The following is a 21,838-nucleotide window of genomic DNA, read 5'->3' as shown; positions in this document are numbered from 1 at the left end:
TGAGTATATGCGCATCTTAAATAGTAATTTCGATCTTAAGAACACAGTCTTTAAAAAGTTTTAACATTCCTACTTGAAAAGTGCATTAATATTTCCAAAACGCACCCTAAAATTTTCGAAATAGTGTTATAAAGAAAACGAGTGAAACAATTAGCAGGTGTCTTAACGAAGTGTTTCGCCGTATATATTTTTTCCTTTAAATTTAACTTAATGGATAATTTGACTAAAGAAGAAACACCATTAGTGGGAATACTGTTCGGTTCGTTGCGTTTGAAACATAAAGAAAACCTGGCATGGGGCAAAACTAACTTATGGGGTATACCAACACACTTTATTCTGCTTAATATTTTTCAAAATGTGGATTTACAGTGGCTCTGTGCCTTTTTTCAATCATGTTCTACCTACTGTTGGTTATTTTAAAATATTATCTTAAAATATTTTCTGATTTGGTTGGATTCCGTATTACTCGTTCCGGGTATTGTGCTAGCAAAATTAAATAAAGTAAAAAATGGTCGCTAGTGGGCACTGTGGGTCCGTAGAAAAATCATTGATTGGAGCACGCCCTCCGGATCCGCAAGCAGTTTCAAAGCTGTTCTTGAGGCAAGCACTTAAGCGAGACAATCAAAGTAATAATTTCCTGCTTCCTCTTCATTTAGGTCTTTTATACATTGAAAATAAGCATATGCATCGACTTCTATATCACACATGGGCATTTATTCTCACTTTCTAAATTCCCGGCCACCTTCGGTAAGCGTTAGCGTCTCATGGAGACTAATTAGGAGAGAGCCATAGCTGGCTTGATTTTGCAGGGACTACATTTGCAGGGAACGCTTATCCGGTGCTGTTTTCTCAGAAAACGTGTGGAACGGATGAAAAAAACGCCTACAAGAAAAGTGTGGAGAGGAGAAAGTGGCACAAAATCTGACAGACAGGGGAGGGCGAAGATTTCACACCCAAGTTGAGAGTCCCTAATTATCTACTGCAAATTGCGTCGCCAAGTCCTTTTGAAGTCGCTTTGCATTTCCAGGCCCTATTGACTTAGGTAGGCTCCTAGCTGATTGTTTTGTAACAAAATAAATTTTGAAACCCATCATTAGGAGGCATCGTGAGAAAGAGCAAAGGGAGCCAAGTAACTTGATGGGTGTGTATGCGTGTAGGAGGGGCAAGAGAGGGTGTGTAAAAGTCGTGTAGAATGAAAAACATTTTTTGTAAAAGAAAATTGAAGAGAAAATCTACTACTGCCTTCGACTCTGCCAAAGTTAGTTTCGCTCTCTGATTTAAGTGAAGTATTGATGTTAGAGAATTGGCCAAAAATAGAGGCATGCTGGTAAGATTAGGGGAATGCGTCGTAGGAGGGTAGCTCAGAGAGCAGGGAAAGGTAAAGCCTTTAGAGTGGTCGCCCTTCCTTTCTCCGATGTGTTCTATCCTCCACTCTGAGTCGCTCTTTTTTCTAAACATCTACCCCATCAGCGTTTCCAAGATGACTGGGCAGAAGACCCTTCTCTGTAGCTCGTGGTGCTCCCTGGGTAAAGAGACTTTTTTCTTCTGGGTAATCTTTTCTGCACTGTGCTAGGCTCTGGAATGCCGGGGCTCCCCAGACACAGCGCTGGGGGGGCGGGAACTTACCTGTCAGACAGCCGCCTCGCCTCACCGCGATCGAACGTCGGCGGCTGGAGACGGCTGAGGGACAGAGAGACCTACCAACCAACGCGTGGCTCCCGTGAGGCTGGCCAATGGGCTAGGCGGTACGGGGCGGGGACATGCGTTTATATTGCTCTGACAGCGCGCCGGCGGCGCTGACTTTCCTTCCGCGGAGACGCGCGGCGGCGCCGGGAGCTGGCCGGAGCAGAGTGAGCCTGCGGTGCGCCCAGCCCCTTGGGTCGGGGCGCTCACTCACCGCACACACAAAGACACACATACGCGCCCCGGCGGGCCCGCAGCAAGCCGCCGTCCACAAGCTAGGACGGAGCTTCTCTTTTTCCTATGCGTTTGTGGGCCGAGAGCGAGGAGGGCAGGTTCCCGACGAGCCGCCAGAATTAAGGAAGATTCCTACGCGTTCCGGAGGTCTTCCCTCGCAGCGCCGGCGCCTCCTTTCTGAGAACCGGAAGATGGAAACGCGCCGACACGGCTCCCGCGGACTTGGGGTGCTGCGGGCCCCTTTGGATCTATAGTCCGACGCTACCGTGCTCCGGGACGGAACGCCCACCCAACCGAATCCGAGTCCCTCGCAGTCAGCGACATTCCTCGCCTCTCACTCGGGTCACCTCTCCTCTTCTTGCCTTTTGTTTTTAAACCACAGCGCGCCCACCGTGGATGCGCCCGGCACCCTGGATTCTCACGGGAGTCGGGCGTCCGAGTGGCGTTCGGCGCGGCGACCCGGAGCCCCGAGCCCGCCGCGACGCCGCGCACAGAGCCTTGGCTCCAGTCTCGCGCCCTGAAAAATCCCCGGAGAGCAAGCGCGTCCCGAGGACTCTGAGCCGCTGGAAGCAGGCTTGGTGCGCCGATTGTGCCCTTCGTGGTTCCGGATTCACGGGGTCTTGCGTTCTTGCTGCCTTTTAATTTTTATTATTATTAATTTTTTTGCACGGGCGGATTGGGAATACCGAGCCCACGCATCGCCCCTCCGAGGTTTGGAGGTCACGCGGAGCTGGGAGTGGTGTGGCCATGGCCGTGAGGAGGGACTCCGTGTGGAAGTACTGCTGGGGAGTTTTGATGGTTTTATGCAGAACTGCGATTTCCCGATCGATAGTTTTAGAACCTATCTATTGGAATTCCTCTAACTCCAAGTAAGTTGCGCCCGCGATTCTCCCCAAACCCCGCCCGCGTCTCCAACCGTCCCCTCGACTCCCGGCCCTGGGTCCGCTGCGCCGCGTCCAGTGGGAGGGAGGAGAGGCTCGGACGCGCCTACCAGCCGCCGGGCCGCGCAGATCCGAGGCAGCGCCGCCGAGCAAGGTGTTTGGTGGGTATTTCTGGGGTGGTCTTTTCTTTTTGAGCCTCGGTCCGCTCCTCGAACCACCCCACCCCCCTCCCACTGCCACTTTTCACTAGATAAGACACTTGGCTTGGCTTTAGACGAGCGCCGGCCCGAAAGGGCGTCCTCCCTGGCGCTAAAAGCCTCGGGCGCATTGGATTTCCCGTCCGGGAAGGTGTCCGATGGCTATACCTGATTTTCGGTTCTTTTCGTGGATGAAGAATATGGCCACAAAGAATCCTGGCCCGAGTGGAGGGGCTGACGGGCTCCAGCGGAGGGCTGGGCTGGCGAGAAAGGCGGGGATGTTGCCGTTCCGAGAAACGCAGTCAACCGCGCTCTCCCTGGGCTTCGAAGGGCTTGTGGCGAGAGTGGTTAGGAGCCAGGCGGTGGAGAAGACCCTCGGAAAGGGGAGCTCTTGGTTTTTCTGCGCCGCGGGCGCTAGCAGCGCCCGGAAGCCCGCGCGTCTAGTCGTGGCGCCGCCAGCTCCAGGGCGCGCCAGGAGCTCGCCTAATTCCGCGAGAGAACTCGAGTGGAGAACCCTCTACTGGCCCTTCTTAGTCAACTCTGCTGGGAGACGTGCCCCAGGTTTCTTAGCTCAGAGAGTCCCTTCCTCCCCTCACCCCCCCGCACGTTGGCATCTTCCTTCCTTGATAAATCTAGGACCCCAAACTCGTGGATAGCCGACTTGATTTTAAGGGCGCGTTCTGCAAAAGCGTAGGATAAGCACTGCTCCTGAAGCCTTAGCGTTTGGGGAAACTGGGCAGGAATATCTTTTGGGGTCAGACTTCTATTTATCAAACGGTAAAACCAGAAGAAAGGCAGACCTTATGGAAAGTAACTTTCAGTTTGGGTAACGATAGTAGATTTTAGAAAATGCTATAATTCCTCAAATATAAATGATCATACTCGTTATTAAACATCTATGCATTTAATATTGTATATTATCTTATTTTTTGGATACATACGGAGTTAACATCCTAACACATCTTTTACGGAATCATGGAATTCTAGCCTTAGGAAACTTGCGAATGTATAGAGACCTGGGCTACTTAAGGAGTAAGCATTTCATATTCAAAGCAAAGTCATTGGCCTTGGCTGAAGTTGAGCTTGGATTTGGGAATCAAGAGGTGAAGAACTCAAACCACATCCTAATTAAGGAGTTTTATCCACTGTTTTTTAAAGTGGTAAATTTTAAATTCAACAAAATACTAGTCAAAGATTCCCAATTAAAACGGCAAGAAAAGTCACGATTATAAACCGGATTAAACAGATTTTCGGACGATGCCTCAGATGGTACCTTAAAACACTATTCATATTTATAAATTACTTAATGTAACCCTTATATGGGTTTTTTTTAAAAACCAGATGCTGCGTTTGCTAAGAGAGCTAAGTAAGCCGATAGTAGAGTTGTGAGACCTCTAGTGAGGCCTGAGAACGCGGGGGCCCTCAGACCTGCGCGCTGGAGCTGGCCCGCGGCGTCCAGGAGAGACTGGCCTTCGAGCTAGGACGAGGAGGGGAAGCCGGCAGCAGCGAGGCCCATTCCAGTGCTCTCCGTTTTCCTATAGAGGTCACTCTTACAAGCGCAATGTTCGCAGCGCCAGCCCTCCCCCGCCCCCTTTTGAGGATGTTCTACTTTTCACTTTCACTGATGGGGCTTTCTCTGGATGCTGGTTTATTTTTTGTTGTGTGTGTGTTTCTTATCAAGATTTAATAGTTACATTTAAAACGAATTTAAAGAAATCGTCCTTAGCCCTTTTAGCGATTAACTAGTGCATTATTATTAAATACAGTCTGGATTTCTAGGAGGAGAATTAGGAATACCTTCTTGGGAAAGAAAGGTAGACCAATATTCATTTACTTCAAACCTACTGGTTCGAAAGCGTTCTTTTTGTAATTTTTTTCTTGAGGGGCTGAATGAAAACTGATAATTAAAATCAGTTATTTTCTTTCTTTTTCCCCTCTCCTCTTCTGTGGCCAGAGATGTATATAGGCCTGTATGTTGGAGCAAGTCGCTTCTCTCTGCACCACTGATTCAGCCAGTACTCAAGAGAAGAATTTCTTTAAACATTCTCACTATCATGACTTGCCCGGAGGTCTCTGAATAGTTTGCGTCTGGCAAAGGTTTATTTTATAAAGTATGCAGCTGAATGAATGCTAGCCTGAGAAATGATGACTATTTCTTTCTGGAGGGATGGTATCAGAAAGCCCTTCTCTAAGTTTGGTAATGATTAAAACCCCTGGAGCAATTTGTGTATGTTTTATATTTATGTCCAGAGAAAAGTTTCCATCCGTAAATATGATGTTGCAGGAAGGTAAGCAAATGCCTTGAAGTTTCATGTCAGTTCGTATGAACTATGGAACAATTCATTTGTGGTGAAACAGCCATCAGTAATTAGATTTGTTTCATTTGGAGGTCAGCTTTTTTTAGCAGGTGGTTGACATAGGGAGCATGCAGCAGCTGTTTGAATACCGGGTTCAGAAAATCGTTTTTAAATTCACCATCTCCGTAACTACTGTAATCACACTATATGCCGGCTGGCCTCCATCCCTGAGAGTTTATGGATTAATCATAGAAGTCTTATATACTGAAACACTGACCGCCTAGCCAGGTTATTCACATATCAGTAGAGTCTGGGAGAGTTGGGGCAGTTGTACCCCTTCAGATGAGTAAAGTTTCTTCCTATTCTTTCTTTCTTTCTTTTTTTTTAAATAAATTCAGGTCAGAATAGCAAGACCTGACTTCTGTCTCTAACATTTCAATAGAACAGTTTTTTGTAGTTTTTTTTTTTTTTTCTCTAATCATGATGTCTTTTAAAGCCCAAACAAAATATTTTTGCATTAATTTCACTAATTAGTGTGCAAACATGTAGTGAGATGGTATCCTGTAATGAATTACACTGACTTTGTGGAACATTTCAGTCAGGCATTAATTTTTTATATCTAAAGGTTGCTATTCTATATACATCACATACAAGTTAGTTACCAAAGCATTTTTCTTTTCCTATGTAATTTCCCCTACACAATGCTGAATTCCTGGTATTGATTGACTGGGGTGATACAAAAGGATGGCTGAATATTATCCAGATATAAAACATGGGCTCCCCAACAGTCAGGCACTGAATAAATACGGACCTGTCAGAGATTGATAAAATAAACTACAATGGATAGTCTTGTTTAAACAGCCTATTCAATAACACATATAAGCCAGCCTGCCTTCCATTGTGTCTGAAATTCTTATTTTTGTAGGTAAACAAATGCACATTCACCACTGATTGAATAGCCCCTTGAACTATGCTCCACAGTTTGCGTTTGGGTTAATCTTGTCGGTTTTAATATAGAGAGAAGAGAGAACAAAGCACCAGGGGTGGAATTGTTAGCGCTTTCACACCCACATCCCTTAACATTTTGTCAGGATGATAAACTGTAGGTAATGGACTGTCGTTGTTCCATAGGACAACTGAGCCAGGAAGAGCACAAAGAGGGAGCTAAAGCGATATGGCTCAGTATGCTTGGTAGCCTTCTTTTAAGACAAGAATTTATTGGGGAACCTTGTGCCTAGGGACTGCACGTTTAAACCTCAACCATTACAACTTCAAGCCTCAGAAACAGGAGCTGGAGGTTAAGATGATTTGTTAAGCACTTGGTTCTAAATCTTTCACAAAGCATAGCTGTTGACACTTGTGGTACTGATGCAAAGAAATGCAAATGAGTCCAGCATTCCTAAATGTGCCTGACTCCTAGGCTCAAGTATGAAGACAGGTGAATTAGCAACAGGCCCCAGACTAGCTGACATGTTAGAAGGCCTTCTCCAAAGCAGAGTCAACTGAAAAATAATTGGTATATTATTTATAGTAATTATTGTAAAACCTCTTATCTGTAAACTTTAATAAGGCCCATCCTCTGGTTGCTGGATCAGTGTGACAAGTACCTTCAGAGGGGGGCATTACAGTGGCAGCAACTCAATCCCTTTACTTGACCCTACACTTCAGGTAGCTCACAAGAGCTCTAGTATGACTCGTAACTTAGAGCGACATTTCAGAATGCATCCACCTAATGGGAAACGATTTAAGGTCATAGAAATGGGAGTGACGGCGACAAGGGAATATAGAAGGTGGCCCCTCATCACATCTTTTTTTTTTTTTTTAAGGGAAAGATTTGTGGTTAACATTTTATGAAAACTTTAGTCTTTAAAATATTTAATTGCAAATTAGGAAAAAAGACTCACTCTCCTAAGAAAAATAGCAATTAAAATGGTCCTCCTGTCTGCCTAATCTCTGGCTGCCTTTGCTGCTGACATAAAGACCCTCTTATTCAGATCACTTATCATACATCTACATAGATTTGCTTATGAGCTCACCCTTTGTGTAGCAGAGTCGAGCCTTAAATAGGAGTGTTCAACTGTTTAAAATATTTTGATTAAAATATGCAGGACCCATAGAACTATAAGCTTCTAGTCAGGAATTAGCTCTTTCAGGGAAGAGCTCCCCCCTTCTCCAGGGGGGAGAATTAGAATGGGGTTAAGGGAAGAACATAAGAAAAGCAAAGAAGGAAGGATAGCAAATGGGACAGTTCGAACAGCTTGGAAAAACTCCTGTGGCTTCATTGTCTGCATAAAGCCAAAGAATACAAAGACATAAGCAATTCAACCCTTCTCCCATGATGGAAAACGTAAACCACTGACATGGCTCTCCTGTTTAACTTGTTTAATTCTCATTTTAAATTCAGTACTATACTGGCCGTGTGAACTCTGAAGATTTCTATAGTAATCCATTTTGTAGTTCCGAATCAAAAACAAAGTGAAAGGGTCTGACACAATTTGCTTTTATTTTTAGGCAAATCAACCCTGGTCATAGTTAATAAGGGGATTACAACGCAGACTAGGTCTTTACAGATGTAATGTAAATCAAGGGCAGAGTATAAAGAAACTGATCCCTTTTGATTGAAGTATGGTAAAAAGGCATAGAGAAACGAGCAGCAGTAATCTGATTGTATGGCAATAAAACCACCATTTTCTGTCTTTCAGATAAAAATAATGTGGTAAATCCATGCAGTTCATAAGATGTAAAGGCAGATAAAGAGTGAAGCCATGGCAACATATAGATTAGCTTGATGTTAGAAATGACACGTCTCTGAAAAGGGTGTAGGAATGGAGGCCCTTGCTCCAGGCTGTTGGGTATTATGTGAGAACCACACAGACTTGGAAGCTAGGATTACAAAGTATGAAAGGCTTACTTGTGGCCTGGGATGGTTAAAACAGTAAAGAAAAGTTGCCCAGTTCTTGCTCATTGGTGGTGGATAATATGGCAAAGGTAGATTTCATTGACTGCCTTTTTTAATATATTGAGATTGGGTCTGATTAAAACTTCAGATCACTGCAGTTGTTAGGGAGGGCCTGGAAGATTTTCCTTTTTAACTCCTGCCCTAACAGCGGCAGCCATTCTGTAGGATTAACTGCCCTTGGCGGTCCTTGCCTTCATCTCTTTGGGCTTCAGGCAGGGACATGCTGGGAAGGAACAGAAACCAGAGGGGTAGGTAGGGCTGGGGTTATCTGAAAAGAAAACAGAGACCTTTTGATTTCAGCCATCCTTCAGACCCAGCTCCATCTCACCCTGCAAGGGAGAAGCAAAGATAAACATTACACATTGTCCCTCTCCTCCGGTCAGATGACTCTTCTGTGCGTTTTGTCTTTCCCATCCTGGAAAAATAAAGTCAATAAAGGGAGAGATTTCATTTTATTCAAATAAAGTAGTAATCGAATTGGCCCAAACCATTGGGCTTAATCGAGATGATAAGTCGACTTTTAAACGTCTTGTCTTACCCCTTGGATTCAATATGAAGATGATGGGATCATAAAAGTGTTCGTGCTCCACAGCTCTGAAAGTTTCAAAAAAAAAAAAAAAATTCACCATGCTGTTGTGTCTGATTGCCCTCTATCCAGAAACAGCCTTGTACATAAGCTGGACTCTTTTGTTTTTATGTTTCATTTTAGTCATTAAACAAAGTAATCCATTGAATCTGTGATTGGGTTACATACAGCATTACATCCGCAGTTGATCAAGCCAGAAAGGAAATATTTGGTTTATTGCCTCTTATTTACTGTTGCAGAAAAGTCTCAGCATTTCTTTGAGGGAGTCTGAACAAGACGTTGAAAATCCAGAAGCCCACAAACACTGTGTCTTTCTTGATGGAGTGGGTCTTGGGTGTGTTTGACAAAGGGGAATTCTTTACCCCAACATGGGGACTTTATAGACTTCCACATTTTCTAAGTGTTTTATAGGTTACAAACATTTCAGAATTTTTACACATTGACATGCTGTACCCAGTGTCTGAGACATTTACCTTCTCTCCTAACTTAATTCAGTAATCTATATCAAAAGATCCATTTCATTTGTCTAGATTCATCAGAGAAAAGGGACAACCCCTAATTTACAAGCTGGTCACATCCAAGCACCTTGCATTCTACATTTGACAATGATTACTAATGGCCTATTCAACTAAAGTATTTGCTTGTTAACAGGGAACAGAGCATGATAAATGTCCAGCAAGCTTGAGGCCTCCTTCAGCTTTTCAAATGCAGACTGGTGCATATTTATGGCAGGCAAATGACAAAAGGCGAAGCTGAATTGCCCTGGCCTCCAGCTTTCTATGAGAACTAGGGTTAAAGTGATTAAAGAAATGATGCTAGAAATCCATGCCATTTGTTTACTATCCAAAGTCCTCGTTCAGCTTTCTGGTCTACCTGTGTTCATATCTTATAAAGGATTATAGGTAAGGATGGTGGGCCAAACACGCCAGTGAAAGGAGTAAGGGGGGGCCCATTTTGAAATGTTTTCCGTGCACACTGAATGCCAGGTGGACCTATTTCTGTTGTTCCGGCAAAGAATCAGCGGTGGCTCTACGCTATTAAAATATTTTCCTTTTGATGTATAAATCCAAATACGTGCTTTGAGTTCACAAAATATTTTGTGGTTGGTAAATGCGTACTTGCTGATTTAGAAAAACAACGACAAAAAACCCTTTGGAGAAAGATGTACTGAAAAAAACCAAGTTGTTTCTGCCCTACCTTAGTGATTCTCTAAACGAAATGAAGGAACATTGGCAGTAGTTTCCGTTCTCTAAAGCCTGAAGGGGTAAACTTTCCAACTTCTCATTGGTGGGTACTGAGAGGGTGTCAGGATGCTGGCCACGGAGGAGGGTGACACTGTCAGATGGGATGACATCAAAATGACTAAAATTTTTGTGCCTTGTTTCAGCAGCAGTTTGTTTCATATACAAATATTCCTGTAGTTTGTTATTACAGCAAAACCATTTTTGGTAAGTCCAAGTTTACAAGCATCAGCATACCTACAAGACTCAAACTCTCCTCTCCTTCATTTTTTTGAACCTTTTAATGCACTCTGGTTAGAACTATCATTATTACCCAATTACAAGAATGCTTCAAATCATGTGGTTTCATCTGCACACACTACAAACTGAAATGAGTTGCTGTTTTATGGTTACTGATTTTATCAGATTTGGGGATTTAGTCATAATACTGTGGTGATTTGTATTTATGAACCTATATAAGTAACTTTTGAAGTAGGAATTAAGCGCTGTGGAGTCGCTTCCAACTCAGCTACCCTGTATAAGGTTTCTAAGGAGCAGCTGGTGGGTTTGAACTGCTGGCCTTATGGTTTGTAGTCAAGTGCTGATCCTGCAGCAAGCACCACACCAGGAGTCCAAAGTTAAAGGAAAAGGAGAAAAATCAAAAAAGGCTTCTGCTCAGTTACTAATATGTAGTAAACTAATAGTAGTATCATTTGATGTGGAAAGATTTTATAAACAATTTTTTTGTGTGAACATTCATATAACCTAAGAAATATTTCACTTCAGCAATTTGCAATGACATATTTATCACATAGTATTCTATAATAAAAATTGCTACTAAGCATTACTAAGGAGTCTCTATCCTCTGGTAATGGCAAAGTGGAAGTCATCTGCAGTTACTACTACAGTGGGTGAAGCCACATCCGGGGACCCCACTGCCATGAATGAACAGTTGGTGTTCTGCTGTACTTTGAAGACTGAACACTGATTTTTCAGTACTCTGCATTTTTTTCAGTTCCCATATGTAGCCCTTTTTAAAATCCAGTAGGTTTGATTTGAATTCTTTACATCCAATTTTAAGTCCAGTATTTGTAGTGCTCTTGTGATGTGTACTAGTTGCAAGTCCTATTGACCCTAAAGCTTTCATTTGTGTATCTCATATTTGCCATCCTGTGCAACCAGTCTAGATAGGAGTGCTGCCCAAGTGTTTGAAACCCATAGTGCCCGTGTGTTTGCGTTGCAGGAAAGTGATTAGAAATCATTCAAAACCTTTAGCTTACTTGGTTAGGTGTGTGTGTGGTTTGGGTGCAACTCCTTATTGCCTGCCTACTCTCGTGGTTGCCCAGTCCACAGTCCCTACAAAGTAGTTCCCTAATCTTTGTGCATAGCATAGACTCTCTGGCCTCCAGAGCCAGAATGTTTTTAAAAATAATCTCTTACAGTTTCTTGTCTCGTAGTTGAGAAACTGCTTCATAATTGGATCATTTCTTCCTCTTTCCACCAGCCACCTGCTTACTGTGGCCTGAAATCATTTGTCCTGAATCAGATTTGCCTAATGGGTAAGCAGGGTAGGAGAATTGTGTTCAAGGCCAGCTCAGAATGTATCTGACTGTCGAACAACTTAGAAAATTATCTGGTAGTTATTTGTCACTTAACTACCAGACCTGTACACTTCAGGCACAAATACGTTCTTACAGGCCTTGAATACACCTTTTTTTGGTGGGAAAAGTAATCATAGTAAGGGACTATTCAATAAAGTTTACCATTTCTGTACGTGAACTCCTTTCTCTTTCTTATGTGAAGTGCCACTGAGTTGGTTCTGACCCAGAGAGAGCCTGTATAAGGTTTCAGAGGAGCAGCTGGTGGGTTTGAACAGCTGACCTTGTGGTTAGCAGCCTATTGCTTATCCTACAGAACCACATCAAGACTCTCTTTTTAATGTAGATGAACTTTAATTTCTCTAAATCCTTCCTCTTTAATCACAAAGCACTTTGTAGTTAGAGACTTGAGTATAGAAAGAACATTTTACTGTGTAGCACTGTGGGTTAATGCCCCAGACTGCAAAGCCATTTGAACCGCAAGGTTGGCAGTTCGAGCTCACCAGCTGCTCCTCGGAAACCCTATACAAGGTCGCTATGGGTCAGAACCGACTCGATGGCACTTCACAACAACAACCACCATGATTCATTTGCAAGCCTTAATCCCTTTTTATTACTCTCATATCCCTAAAAGGAACTCTGGTAGCATAGTGGTTACGAATCTGGCTGCGAACCTTAAGGTGAGCAGTTCTAAACTACCAGCTGTTCCGCCGGAGAAAGATGAGGCTTTCTGCTCCCATAAAGATTTACAGCCTCAGAAACCCTGTGCAGGGTCGCTGTGAGTCGAAACTGACTCCATGGCACATAATAACAACAAATCACTAAAAGGAAGGGAAATATTCTTTGTGTATGTTGTTGTTAGGTACTGTCCGTCAGTTTGACTCATAGTGACCCTGTATAGAGTTTCCAAGAAGCAGCTGATGGATTTAAACTGCCAACCTTGGGGGTCACACTGACTTTGAGGTCAGGTGTTTATCTGACATCACCACACAAGGACACCTAACTTGAGGGCATCAGAGTCACCTGGAGGGCTTATTTAAAAAGGTAAATTCCTGGGCCCCACCCCCAGAGTTTTGATTCCTGAGCTCTAGGGTGGGACTTGAGAATTGGCATTTCTAATGAGCTCCTGGTGTGGGTGTGTCAAGACTGCAAGGTCGGTTTGAACCACAAGGTCAGCGGTTCAAGCTCACCAGTTGCTCCTCGCAAACCCTATGAGTTGGACCCGACTCAAAGGCACTTAACAACAGCAGTGAGCTCCATGGAGATCCTGTTGCTGATGTTTCTGGTTAACACAGTGTGAGGACCATTGCCTCAGATTAGTTTTTTTCTTGAAAACTACTCAACATTTGATTCTCATACATGTTACATGTCTTTGAAGAAGTCTATGGGACTTAACTTATGGTTCCCTTCCCATATTCTTGCCATTACTACCTTTTTTGATACAAAGGATCTTTCCGAGACCAAACCAAATCTACTGCCATCCATTTGATTCTGATCCTCTTACAGAACAGTAAAACTCCATAGCATTTGTGAGATGGGACACCTTTAAGGGAGCAGACAACGTCATCTTTCTCCTGTGGAGCGGTTGGTGAGTTTGAACAGTCAGTTCTGAGCTTAGCAGTCCAGTGCTTAACAGGCTCTGTAAAGGATCTTTTTCATTTGCTGCCATCTTGTTGGTTCTGACTCATAGCAACCCTGTATAGGGTTTCTGAGCAGAAAGTCTCATCTTTCTCCCATGAAGCAGCTGGTGGGTTTGAACTATAGACCTTGCAGTTAGCAGTCCAGTGTTTATCTTACCGCACCACATGAGGACTCCTTTTAAAGGACCCTTTTGATAGCGGATGCTTCATTGCTTTCTTTGGCCCCCAGCATTTACTGCTTCTAGGCCAGTTACTAGTGACTGTGCTCAGGAGACGTACTAGCGGGAACCGTCCGCTGGAGTGAAGCACATCTTCAGTGCCATGGCATGTGAAACAGGAGGAGTGCAGAGGAGGGAATGGTGTGCATCTTGGAGGGGGGAGGGTAGTGGTCAAGAAAGCACCCCAGAGGAACAGAAACTTAGCTCTTGACAAAAAGATGATAGATATTTTAAGCACAGTGACTGTCTGAAATTTTTTGATTAAGCAAGTCAAAGTAATATATCAGTGAAATGTAGTATGTGTCAATGAAGTGGACATCTATAAACTTGCTACATTCTTTCATATATCTGACTGTGCTGTCCTGGCATGGTGGTAGTGTTAGATGCCTTGAGTTGATTCTGACTCGTAGTGACCCTGTATAGGGTTTCTGTGTAGCAGATGGTGGATTTGAGCTGCTGATCTTGTGGTTTGAAGTCCAGTGCTTATCCTACACACCATACCAGGATTCCTATCCTGGTGTAGTTAAGAGCACAGGTTTTGCTATGTGACTGTTAGTATGTGTTTTGTCGTTGACTCGGTTCCCATCCATAGTGACTGTGTATAGGGGTTTCCCAGTAGCAGCTGATGAGCTTAAACTGCCAACCTTGTGGTTCAAACTGACTTTGCAGTCCAGCACATTAATCCACACCTCCACACTAGGACTTGAGGATGAGCTATTTATTAACTAATTAACTAGCCATTTATTAACTAATTTTGGGATTGATATTCTCTGTTGTCTTTGAATTGTCCCATCTCTAATATAGAGACAATAATATAGCAGTGTGACATAGTGGTTACAAATCGGGCTGCAAACCGCAAGGTCAGCAGTTCGAAACTACCAGCCGTTCCGCAGGAGAAAGATGAGACCTTCTGCTCCTGTAAAGATTTACAGCCTCGGAAACCCTGTACAGGGTCGCTATGAGTCGGAACTGACTTCACGGCACATAACCACCACCAACAACAACTGGCTTCAAACATAACAATTTTGAAGCCAGGGCGGGACTGAACAGTGCTTCATTCTGTTGTGCATGGGTCCCTGAGTTGGAACCAACTCAACCGCACCTAACAACAACAACAAACAAATAAGAATAGAATGGGATCAAGATTAAATACGTTGGAACAATTTACTTCTCTGCCTGGTACAAAGAATTAGTAAGTGTCAGCTATTATTTTGTTGTTTTATTAGGTGCCATTGAGTTGATTCCGACTCATAGGGTTAAGGTTATTAATAAAGATTAATTGAATTTCTCTGTACACCTAGCTAAGGTTCTATTTGCCTTCCACGTATATATATACAGACTTAATGAAAATTCTCTGTCAGTAAAGATTATAACAGGACACTTGCACCTTATAAATTCTCTGCTGTTGTATTTTATCTTGTTTACCTCCCAAACATACTCATTCTTTAAGATTTGATGCACGCCTTATCTGCTATATATGGTCTAGGTTTTAAAAAATCTCACTTTAACTCCTTTGCTTCTATAATGGCTGTTTTCATTTTAACAATTATAACTCTGGATGTCCCATTACAGTATGAACTGAAAGTATGGACTATATCTAAATCCGCTTTGTACTCATATATGTGAGTCCAAGGTAAAATAGGAGATTGGATTATTGATTGAATTCACAAATCCAACCTCTCAGGATAAACAATATAGGTATATTATATTTCTTATTTAGAAACCAACTGACCTGGTGGACATCTTATTTAGCAGTAGTTGTGCCAGCTGTTCTAAGTGCTATACAAATATGGATTCATGAAATCTTCCTAATAACCTTATAAATCAGGTCGTTTTATTATCCCCATAAGGCTGCTGGGAGACACAGAGGCACAAATTGTTTAATTAAGTTGCACACGGTCACTAAGCTGGTAGCATCCTGGATTTGAACCTAGGTGTTCTGGTTCTGGAAGCCCTGTGGCACAGTGATAAAGCAGCATGTAACTGCTAACTGAAAGGTGGGTTGTTTTTCTCCCAGCAGCTGCTCGGGTGAGAGAACCATGTGACAGTTTTATTTCCATAAAGATTATTATTGTTGAGTGTTGTCAAGTCAGCTTCAACTCATAGTGACCTCGTATACGGTTTCCAAGAAGTATCTGGCGAATCTGAACTGCTCATCTTGTGGTGAGCAGTCCAGTGCTTATTCTACAGTGCCATGTTGTTGCTGTTATTAAGTGCTATTGAGTCGGTTCTGACCCATAGCGACCCTACATAGCGTTTCCAAGGAGCAGCTGGTGAGCTTGAACTGCCGGCCTTGCCATTCCAAACCAACTGTGCAGTTCAGCATATTAACCCACACCAGGACTCGGAGGAAATCCTATGGAACAGTTCTACTCTTGTCCTGCAGGGTTAATCTGAGCTAGAACGAACTTGACGTCAATGAGTTGTTGTTTGTTATGTTCTGATTTTAAAGTCACCTGCGCTTAACTGATCTCCCTCTCTCCTTTCTTATGGTGTTCTGTGGAGTAATTGTTAGGTGCTGGAGAATGGTTTCTGACTCATAGCAACCCTATGTACTATAGAACGAAGCACAACCCTATCTTGCATCATCCTCACAATTGTTGTTATGTTAAATTAAACAGGTTCTTGTTCAAAGAAATACGTTGTTGTTGTGAGGTGCTGTCGAGTCAGTTATGATTCATGTGACCCTGTGCACAACAGAATGAAATACTGCCAGGTCCTGCTTCAGCCTCACAATTACTGTCACATTTGAGCCCATTGTTGCTGCCTCGATGACAGTCTGTCCCGTTGGTTGTCTTCCTCTTTTTGGCTGACTCTCCACTTTACCAAGTATGATGTTCCTCTCCTGGGACTGGCTCCTCCCAATAATATGCCTAAAATATGAGAGACAAAGTCTCACTATTCTCTCTTCTAAGGAACCTTTTGCTGTACTTTTTCCAACACAGATTTTTTTTTTTGTTCTTCTGTCGTCTCTGATGCTTTTAATATTCTTCTCCAACACTTAATTCAAATGCATTCATTCTTTTGTGGTCTTCCTTATTCCTTGTCCAACTTTCACATGCATGTGAGGCGATTGAAAATGCTATGTCAAGTGTCAGATGCACCTTAGTCCTCAAACTGATATCTTTGCTCTTTAACACTTTAAAGCAATACATATAAGGTGGATAAGGAAAAAGTTTTGGATATGATTCTTTAGTTGATTATTTTGATTCACAGGCCTGTTTATTAGTATTATGATAGACATCCAATTCTAAATGGATCCTTTGAATCTTTGACGTAGCAGGCTGTGCCCAATGGAAACAGAATAATTATTAGCCTATTTAGAGTATAATTAGATAGATATTACAGCATGTAATATTAATACATTTATTGAGTATTTTATCTTCAACTATTAACATTTTCCTTTAAAAAATTAAAACCTGTTTCTTGTTGCTAGAAATAGGTTAGATTTTGAGGTAACATTTGGTTGAATACTGAGAGTGTGTCAAGCAAAGTAGATAGTATGACATCTTTTTTAGAGTCTAGTCACAATTAAATGCCATTTTATTTTGGATTTTGGGATCTGTGCCAGCTTCCAGCTTGTCAGAGCTGAGAAGACTCAAATCAAGTCCAGACCTATTTCTACAGCAAACTGGGATTCTGGCTTTTTGCCTGTGAATTCATTCAGTACAGCCCATCTGGCTTTTGATGTTCTGCAAGTTTGGAGCAGTTTGTTTAAGGAAGCTATGTGGCGAGTACTTGGTGGGCCTACTGTCTTCTTACAGGGCCATCCAGCTCTTCATATGGGACTCCAGGGTGTGGTGCACCTTAAGTTTGTATTTTCACTAGTGCTAATCATCTGTTTACCTAGACACCAAGCAGCTGTGGGACTGTAACAACCATATCTTGATTCCTTTTACATTTCTGGGACACAGTGAATCCTCTTCGCTTTTTCATGTCCAGTGAAGTCCAGTCTAGTTCAGCAGCAGCTTGTTTGAATAACTTTATAATGTTTAGCCTGTGGTGTCATTTTGGTTTCTGGTCAAGGTAATTCCGTGACATATGGTGAGGGAGCAGGAAATGTGTGTGTGGATACATATATATGTATGCATTTGAGTGTTGTTAAAGTCCGCCGGTTATGACTGCTGTAGCATAAGCACTGGACTGCAAAACCACAAAAGTCTGCAGTTCAGGTCTACTAGCCGCTCCTCAGAAACCCTGTACAGGGTCTCTATGAGTCAGAACCAACTCAACAGCACTTACCACAACAATAATACATGTATATATGAGAGGACTTTAAAAATTCATGGAAAAAAATGGAATTAAAAGATAATGGAATTCTTCCATAAATGGTTTGAAGTCTCCTGGTATGTGAGTGTGTGTGTGTGTGTGTGTGTATGTATGTATATATATGTATGTATGTATATATGTATGTATGTATGCACATATATGATCTAGTTACAGTGTGGTACAGTTCGGAGCTTTTTCAAACTTTTTGGCATTATCTTTAGGGAAGTCAGTAACTGAGTCAGATATTACTCCTTTTTCTTTTGAGTGTTGGCAGTACAGACCTGGCTGGTTTATAGAAGTACCCTCTTTTCTTTTCCTATTCTCTAGACTGCCTCAAAGCCTCTGAAAGGTGCAGAAAAATGTCTCCCCTATCTTACGCCCACATCAGACCTATCCCTGACCCCTCTGGGGCCCAGCAAGAAGGAAGCACCTAGGCGGCAGTGTTCCTCCCCTCCTCCAGTGCAGCCATTTATCTGGTAGTAAAGCAACTACACACACATCAATTATGTTGCTAAACTGGCTACGCTTGACAGCACGGAGAAGAATTTTTTCTTACATCTAGAGAAAATGAAAAGGATTTTATCTCTTATTATACTTTATTTAATTTATTCTTTCTTTAATTACGCAAACACTCTTTGTACACCCACTTTATGCAAAGCATTGCTCCAGTAGGTGGGGGGAGGGGGCATCCTGCAGAGACTCTGCCCTCGGATTCAGATGGAAACTTGAAGAGGAGGTGTGTGGGAGTCCCTGACTACTTTATCTTATGGTAGCTGTATACAGTGCTTACTCTACAAATACTGACTCAGGCCGGTTTTCCCTACAAAAGGGGAGATGTTTCTATTCTGGTAATATATGGGTGAATTTGGTTCCTCTGAAAAGCAAAATTCTTGGAAATAAAATTTTAAAAAGGTGGTGGGAGTGAGAGGCAAAGAAACGACTAATATAAAATAAACCCTAGCATATGTGATGCTGTAGGTTCAGTACTAGACTGCTAACCACAGCGTTGGTGGTTCAAACTTACCTTCTGCTCCTCAGAAGCTCTGAGTTGGCACTTAACGACAATAGCAGCAAGATGCCCTTTAACTCCATGTCTCTATGCGTTTTTAAATGCTGAGCCTTTCTCTGTGTGATTTACATAGGTCTTCATGTATGTTGATTTTCTTCCTCGGATAAATGAGCAAATGGGTGGGGACATCATATCTAAAACAACAGAGACACCAGCTAGGAACGTCATTTTCAGTTCTTTCTGTATGAAAGCATTTGTGTGTGTGCGTGTATGTGTGCCTCATCTATAAATGAGGAGTGTCCCACCTTCCTTTATAGACTCTTGCTAAAAGCCTGGTGTGGAACAAGACTGTACAGGTATAAACAAATTACAGTTGGGAAAGAAGACTGCAAACTCTCGTTGTCTCCGAGGATAGTTATGAAAGACTTGTTTCAGCCATGGAGCTGGCGTGGTGGAGCCAGCATGACAACGCTTGGCATTAGTGACATCATTCCACACTTCACTACACACCAGAGCATCCCAGCTGGAATTTTTAAACCCTAACTAGGAAATTCACGGAATGAATTGTTTTGGAATATTTTGAGGATGATAGTGGTTTTTGTTTAGAGGTCATTGTTGAGATTTTGTGGGTGGGTTTATTTTATTTTATTTTTTTTTAATTTAATTATTATTTCATGGCAGAGCTCAACTAGTTTCTACTGTCCTGTGAGAAGAAAAGGCAACAATGATATTTGCACATCACACGCTAAGTTATTATTATTAACATTATTATCTCTGTCCTGGTGTGGTGCTGCAGGATAAGCACTGGACTATAAAGTCAGCTTGAACTGCAAACTCACCAGCCCCTCGTTTGTAACCCTATACAGGGCTGCTATGAATTGGAAATGACTCAGTGGCACTAAATAACAATAAAGTCATTATGGTTATTGTATAATTTTGGGTGAAAATGTGCACAGCAGTTTATATTTCCCACTTACCATCTGTCAATGAGGTTGGTTATATTTTTTATAAGTGTCAGCATCCTTATTTCTACCCTGTTTCCATGAATCCAACTTCTTTGCCCCTCCCCCCCATCTCTTATCACACAGTTTTAACTTAGACTTACAGGTGTTTAATACACACGTAACAGATACGTTTTTCAACTTCAACTGTTATGTATGTTCCCCTACCATGACATGGAGGGTTTTATTACAGTGAAAACCATGGTACAAATTTAAAAAAAAATGTTTTAATGTTATTTTTTCCTTAAAAATATTTAAACTATGAGAATATTGTGTCTGAGAGTTTTAAAATACAGTTTACTTTAGCCACCAGTGTTCTGAGCATAGTGTCCCAAATTTAAAAAACAACAACAACAGCAACAAAAAACCAAGATTAACATCAAAAGGAATCAGTTTTCATTCAATTGTGCAGCAGTGTGGGCTGTGAAATTTAATATTATTTTGACTTGTACAGAACTTGTAGAATGACATAGAGAAATGGATTAAGCTTAAATAAAAGTATACACAAGGGCACAAACAGACTTTCTCAAATGGAAGGTTGGGGTCACTGGACCGAGAACTGGGCCTTCTACCTCTGTCACTGTAGATGAGAATTTTAAAATAAACCATTCCTTTGGTGTGTAGTTAATTGCTTTTTCTAAGGTCTGGCTATGGAAGTAGAGGCACAAATACTGTCAGACCTCACCTTGATGAGTTGCTAAACTGGTTTGTGGGCCTATAGGTTCACAGTGCATTTGAATCTCTGGGCCTCTCAACTTTCCTGTGCTTGAAAAGATTTTGCTTGTCATTGGTGTGAAGTTTGAAAAGTACACCTCCCCCAGAGCTCTTGGATTTGTACCACTTTAATGGTCCCAAATTGTATAGGCTGCTTTTAGGCCCCTTTTCTTTTCCTTGAATAAATCAGGTTCATGTTGCCGATGATATTTGTTTTTGAGAACAGTGTGAAAGAACCGACAGCTGTGGAAACAGGCAATTGTTCCAACACACATACACATTCGAGTTAAAGCAGAACATGTCAATTAAAGCCTCCAATTACTACCTTGGTTCTTGGAGAGTTAAAGCCAATGAGAAGATAGTGGTGCAGTTTCTTGAAGTTTTAAGGTAATGAAGTGTTACTGGAGGCAGCTGTATCTGGGAACCGAATTCTGTATGAACCTAATACCCTCTAGTTAACACCCCACTCACCCTCTGGTTTCCCAGGGAGCATCTGTAGAAACCTGTTCTGATGTTAAAGTGCAAAAGGGGGCAGTAAAGTGCTTTCCACAAAAAAAGGAATTTTTTTTCCCCAAGTATTTCCTATGGTAGATATTGCCTGAGTCTTTCTTGGATCCTGCTTTTATTTATTCATTTTATAACAAAAACTCTTCTGTTTTGGGCATTTAGAGGCTATTTTATTAAGCAGCGGTAGCAGCAATCTAGCATTAAACGGAAATAATGCAAGGCTGAGTATCCTGCCTGTTTATGAAATGTGCCATCAAATTGGCATCATCATGAATTTAAAGCATTCTTCAGTAGTATTTATATTCCCAATTACACAGAGCATTTCTGAAAGAAATCTGGCATCTGTGTGAACATATAATTCTTGCGCTTCTGTGTTAATACTTCTCATCTCAGGGTTCCTAGCTGAAGCCCACGGGGCACAGGGGAGCTAGAGGTCAAGGGTTTGGGCTTTGTCCTGAGCTGCATGCATCCATTTGTCTGCCTGCCACTAGAAAGACCAGCCAATTACAGCAAGCCTGCAGAGGGCTTTTCTCATTCAGAATTTCAGACCAACCCATTTACAAACTGGCTTCTCTCCTTCACTGCAGCCTTTGACATTTAATTAAAATAAAAATAAAAGCAGGTTTTTTAGGGGGGTGGAAGGGAACTGTTTTTTCTGTAAAAAAATAAAATAAATTCAAATTGTATTTAAATACTTCCTACACTTTGGCTTGGGGATAAATCTCTTACATAATTCTAGCCAACTGTGCTAGACTAAACCTGTTCCTAAAGGCGGGATGCAAATTCCTAGAAATACCAGCTAACTCACAGATTGTTGTTGTTGTT

General features: G+C 42.2%; 1 protein-coding gene across 1 annotated transcript in view; it reads left to right on the top strand.

The window, feature by feature from the left end:
* The first annotated feature begins 2,646 nt into the window (after window positions 1-2,646).
* Window positions 2,647-21,838, top strand: part of EFNB2 (ephrin-B2) — a 57,399-nt gene continuing 38,207 nt past the window's right edge. The window contains exon 1 of the mRNA XM_006846678.1: window positions 2,647-2,786. Coding sequence (XP_006846741.1) covers window positions 2,665-2,786 — 122 coding nt within the window. The 5' untranslated portion in view covers window positions 2,647-2,664. The remainder of the gene's footprint in view (window positions 2,787-21,838) is intronic.

Source organism: Chrysochloris asiatica, unplaced genomic scaffold, assembly GCF_000296735.1.
Source record: "Chrysochloris asiatica unplaced genomic scaffold, ChrAsi1.0 scaffold00029, whole genome shotgun sequence".
Lineage (NCBI taxonomy): Eukaryota > Metazoa > Chordata > Mammalia > Afrosoricida > Chrysochloridae > Chrysochloris > Chrysochloris asiatica.
The sequence above is the reverse complement of the archived record's forward strand: the minus strand, read 5'-3'. Positions and strand labels throughout refer to the sequence as shown.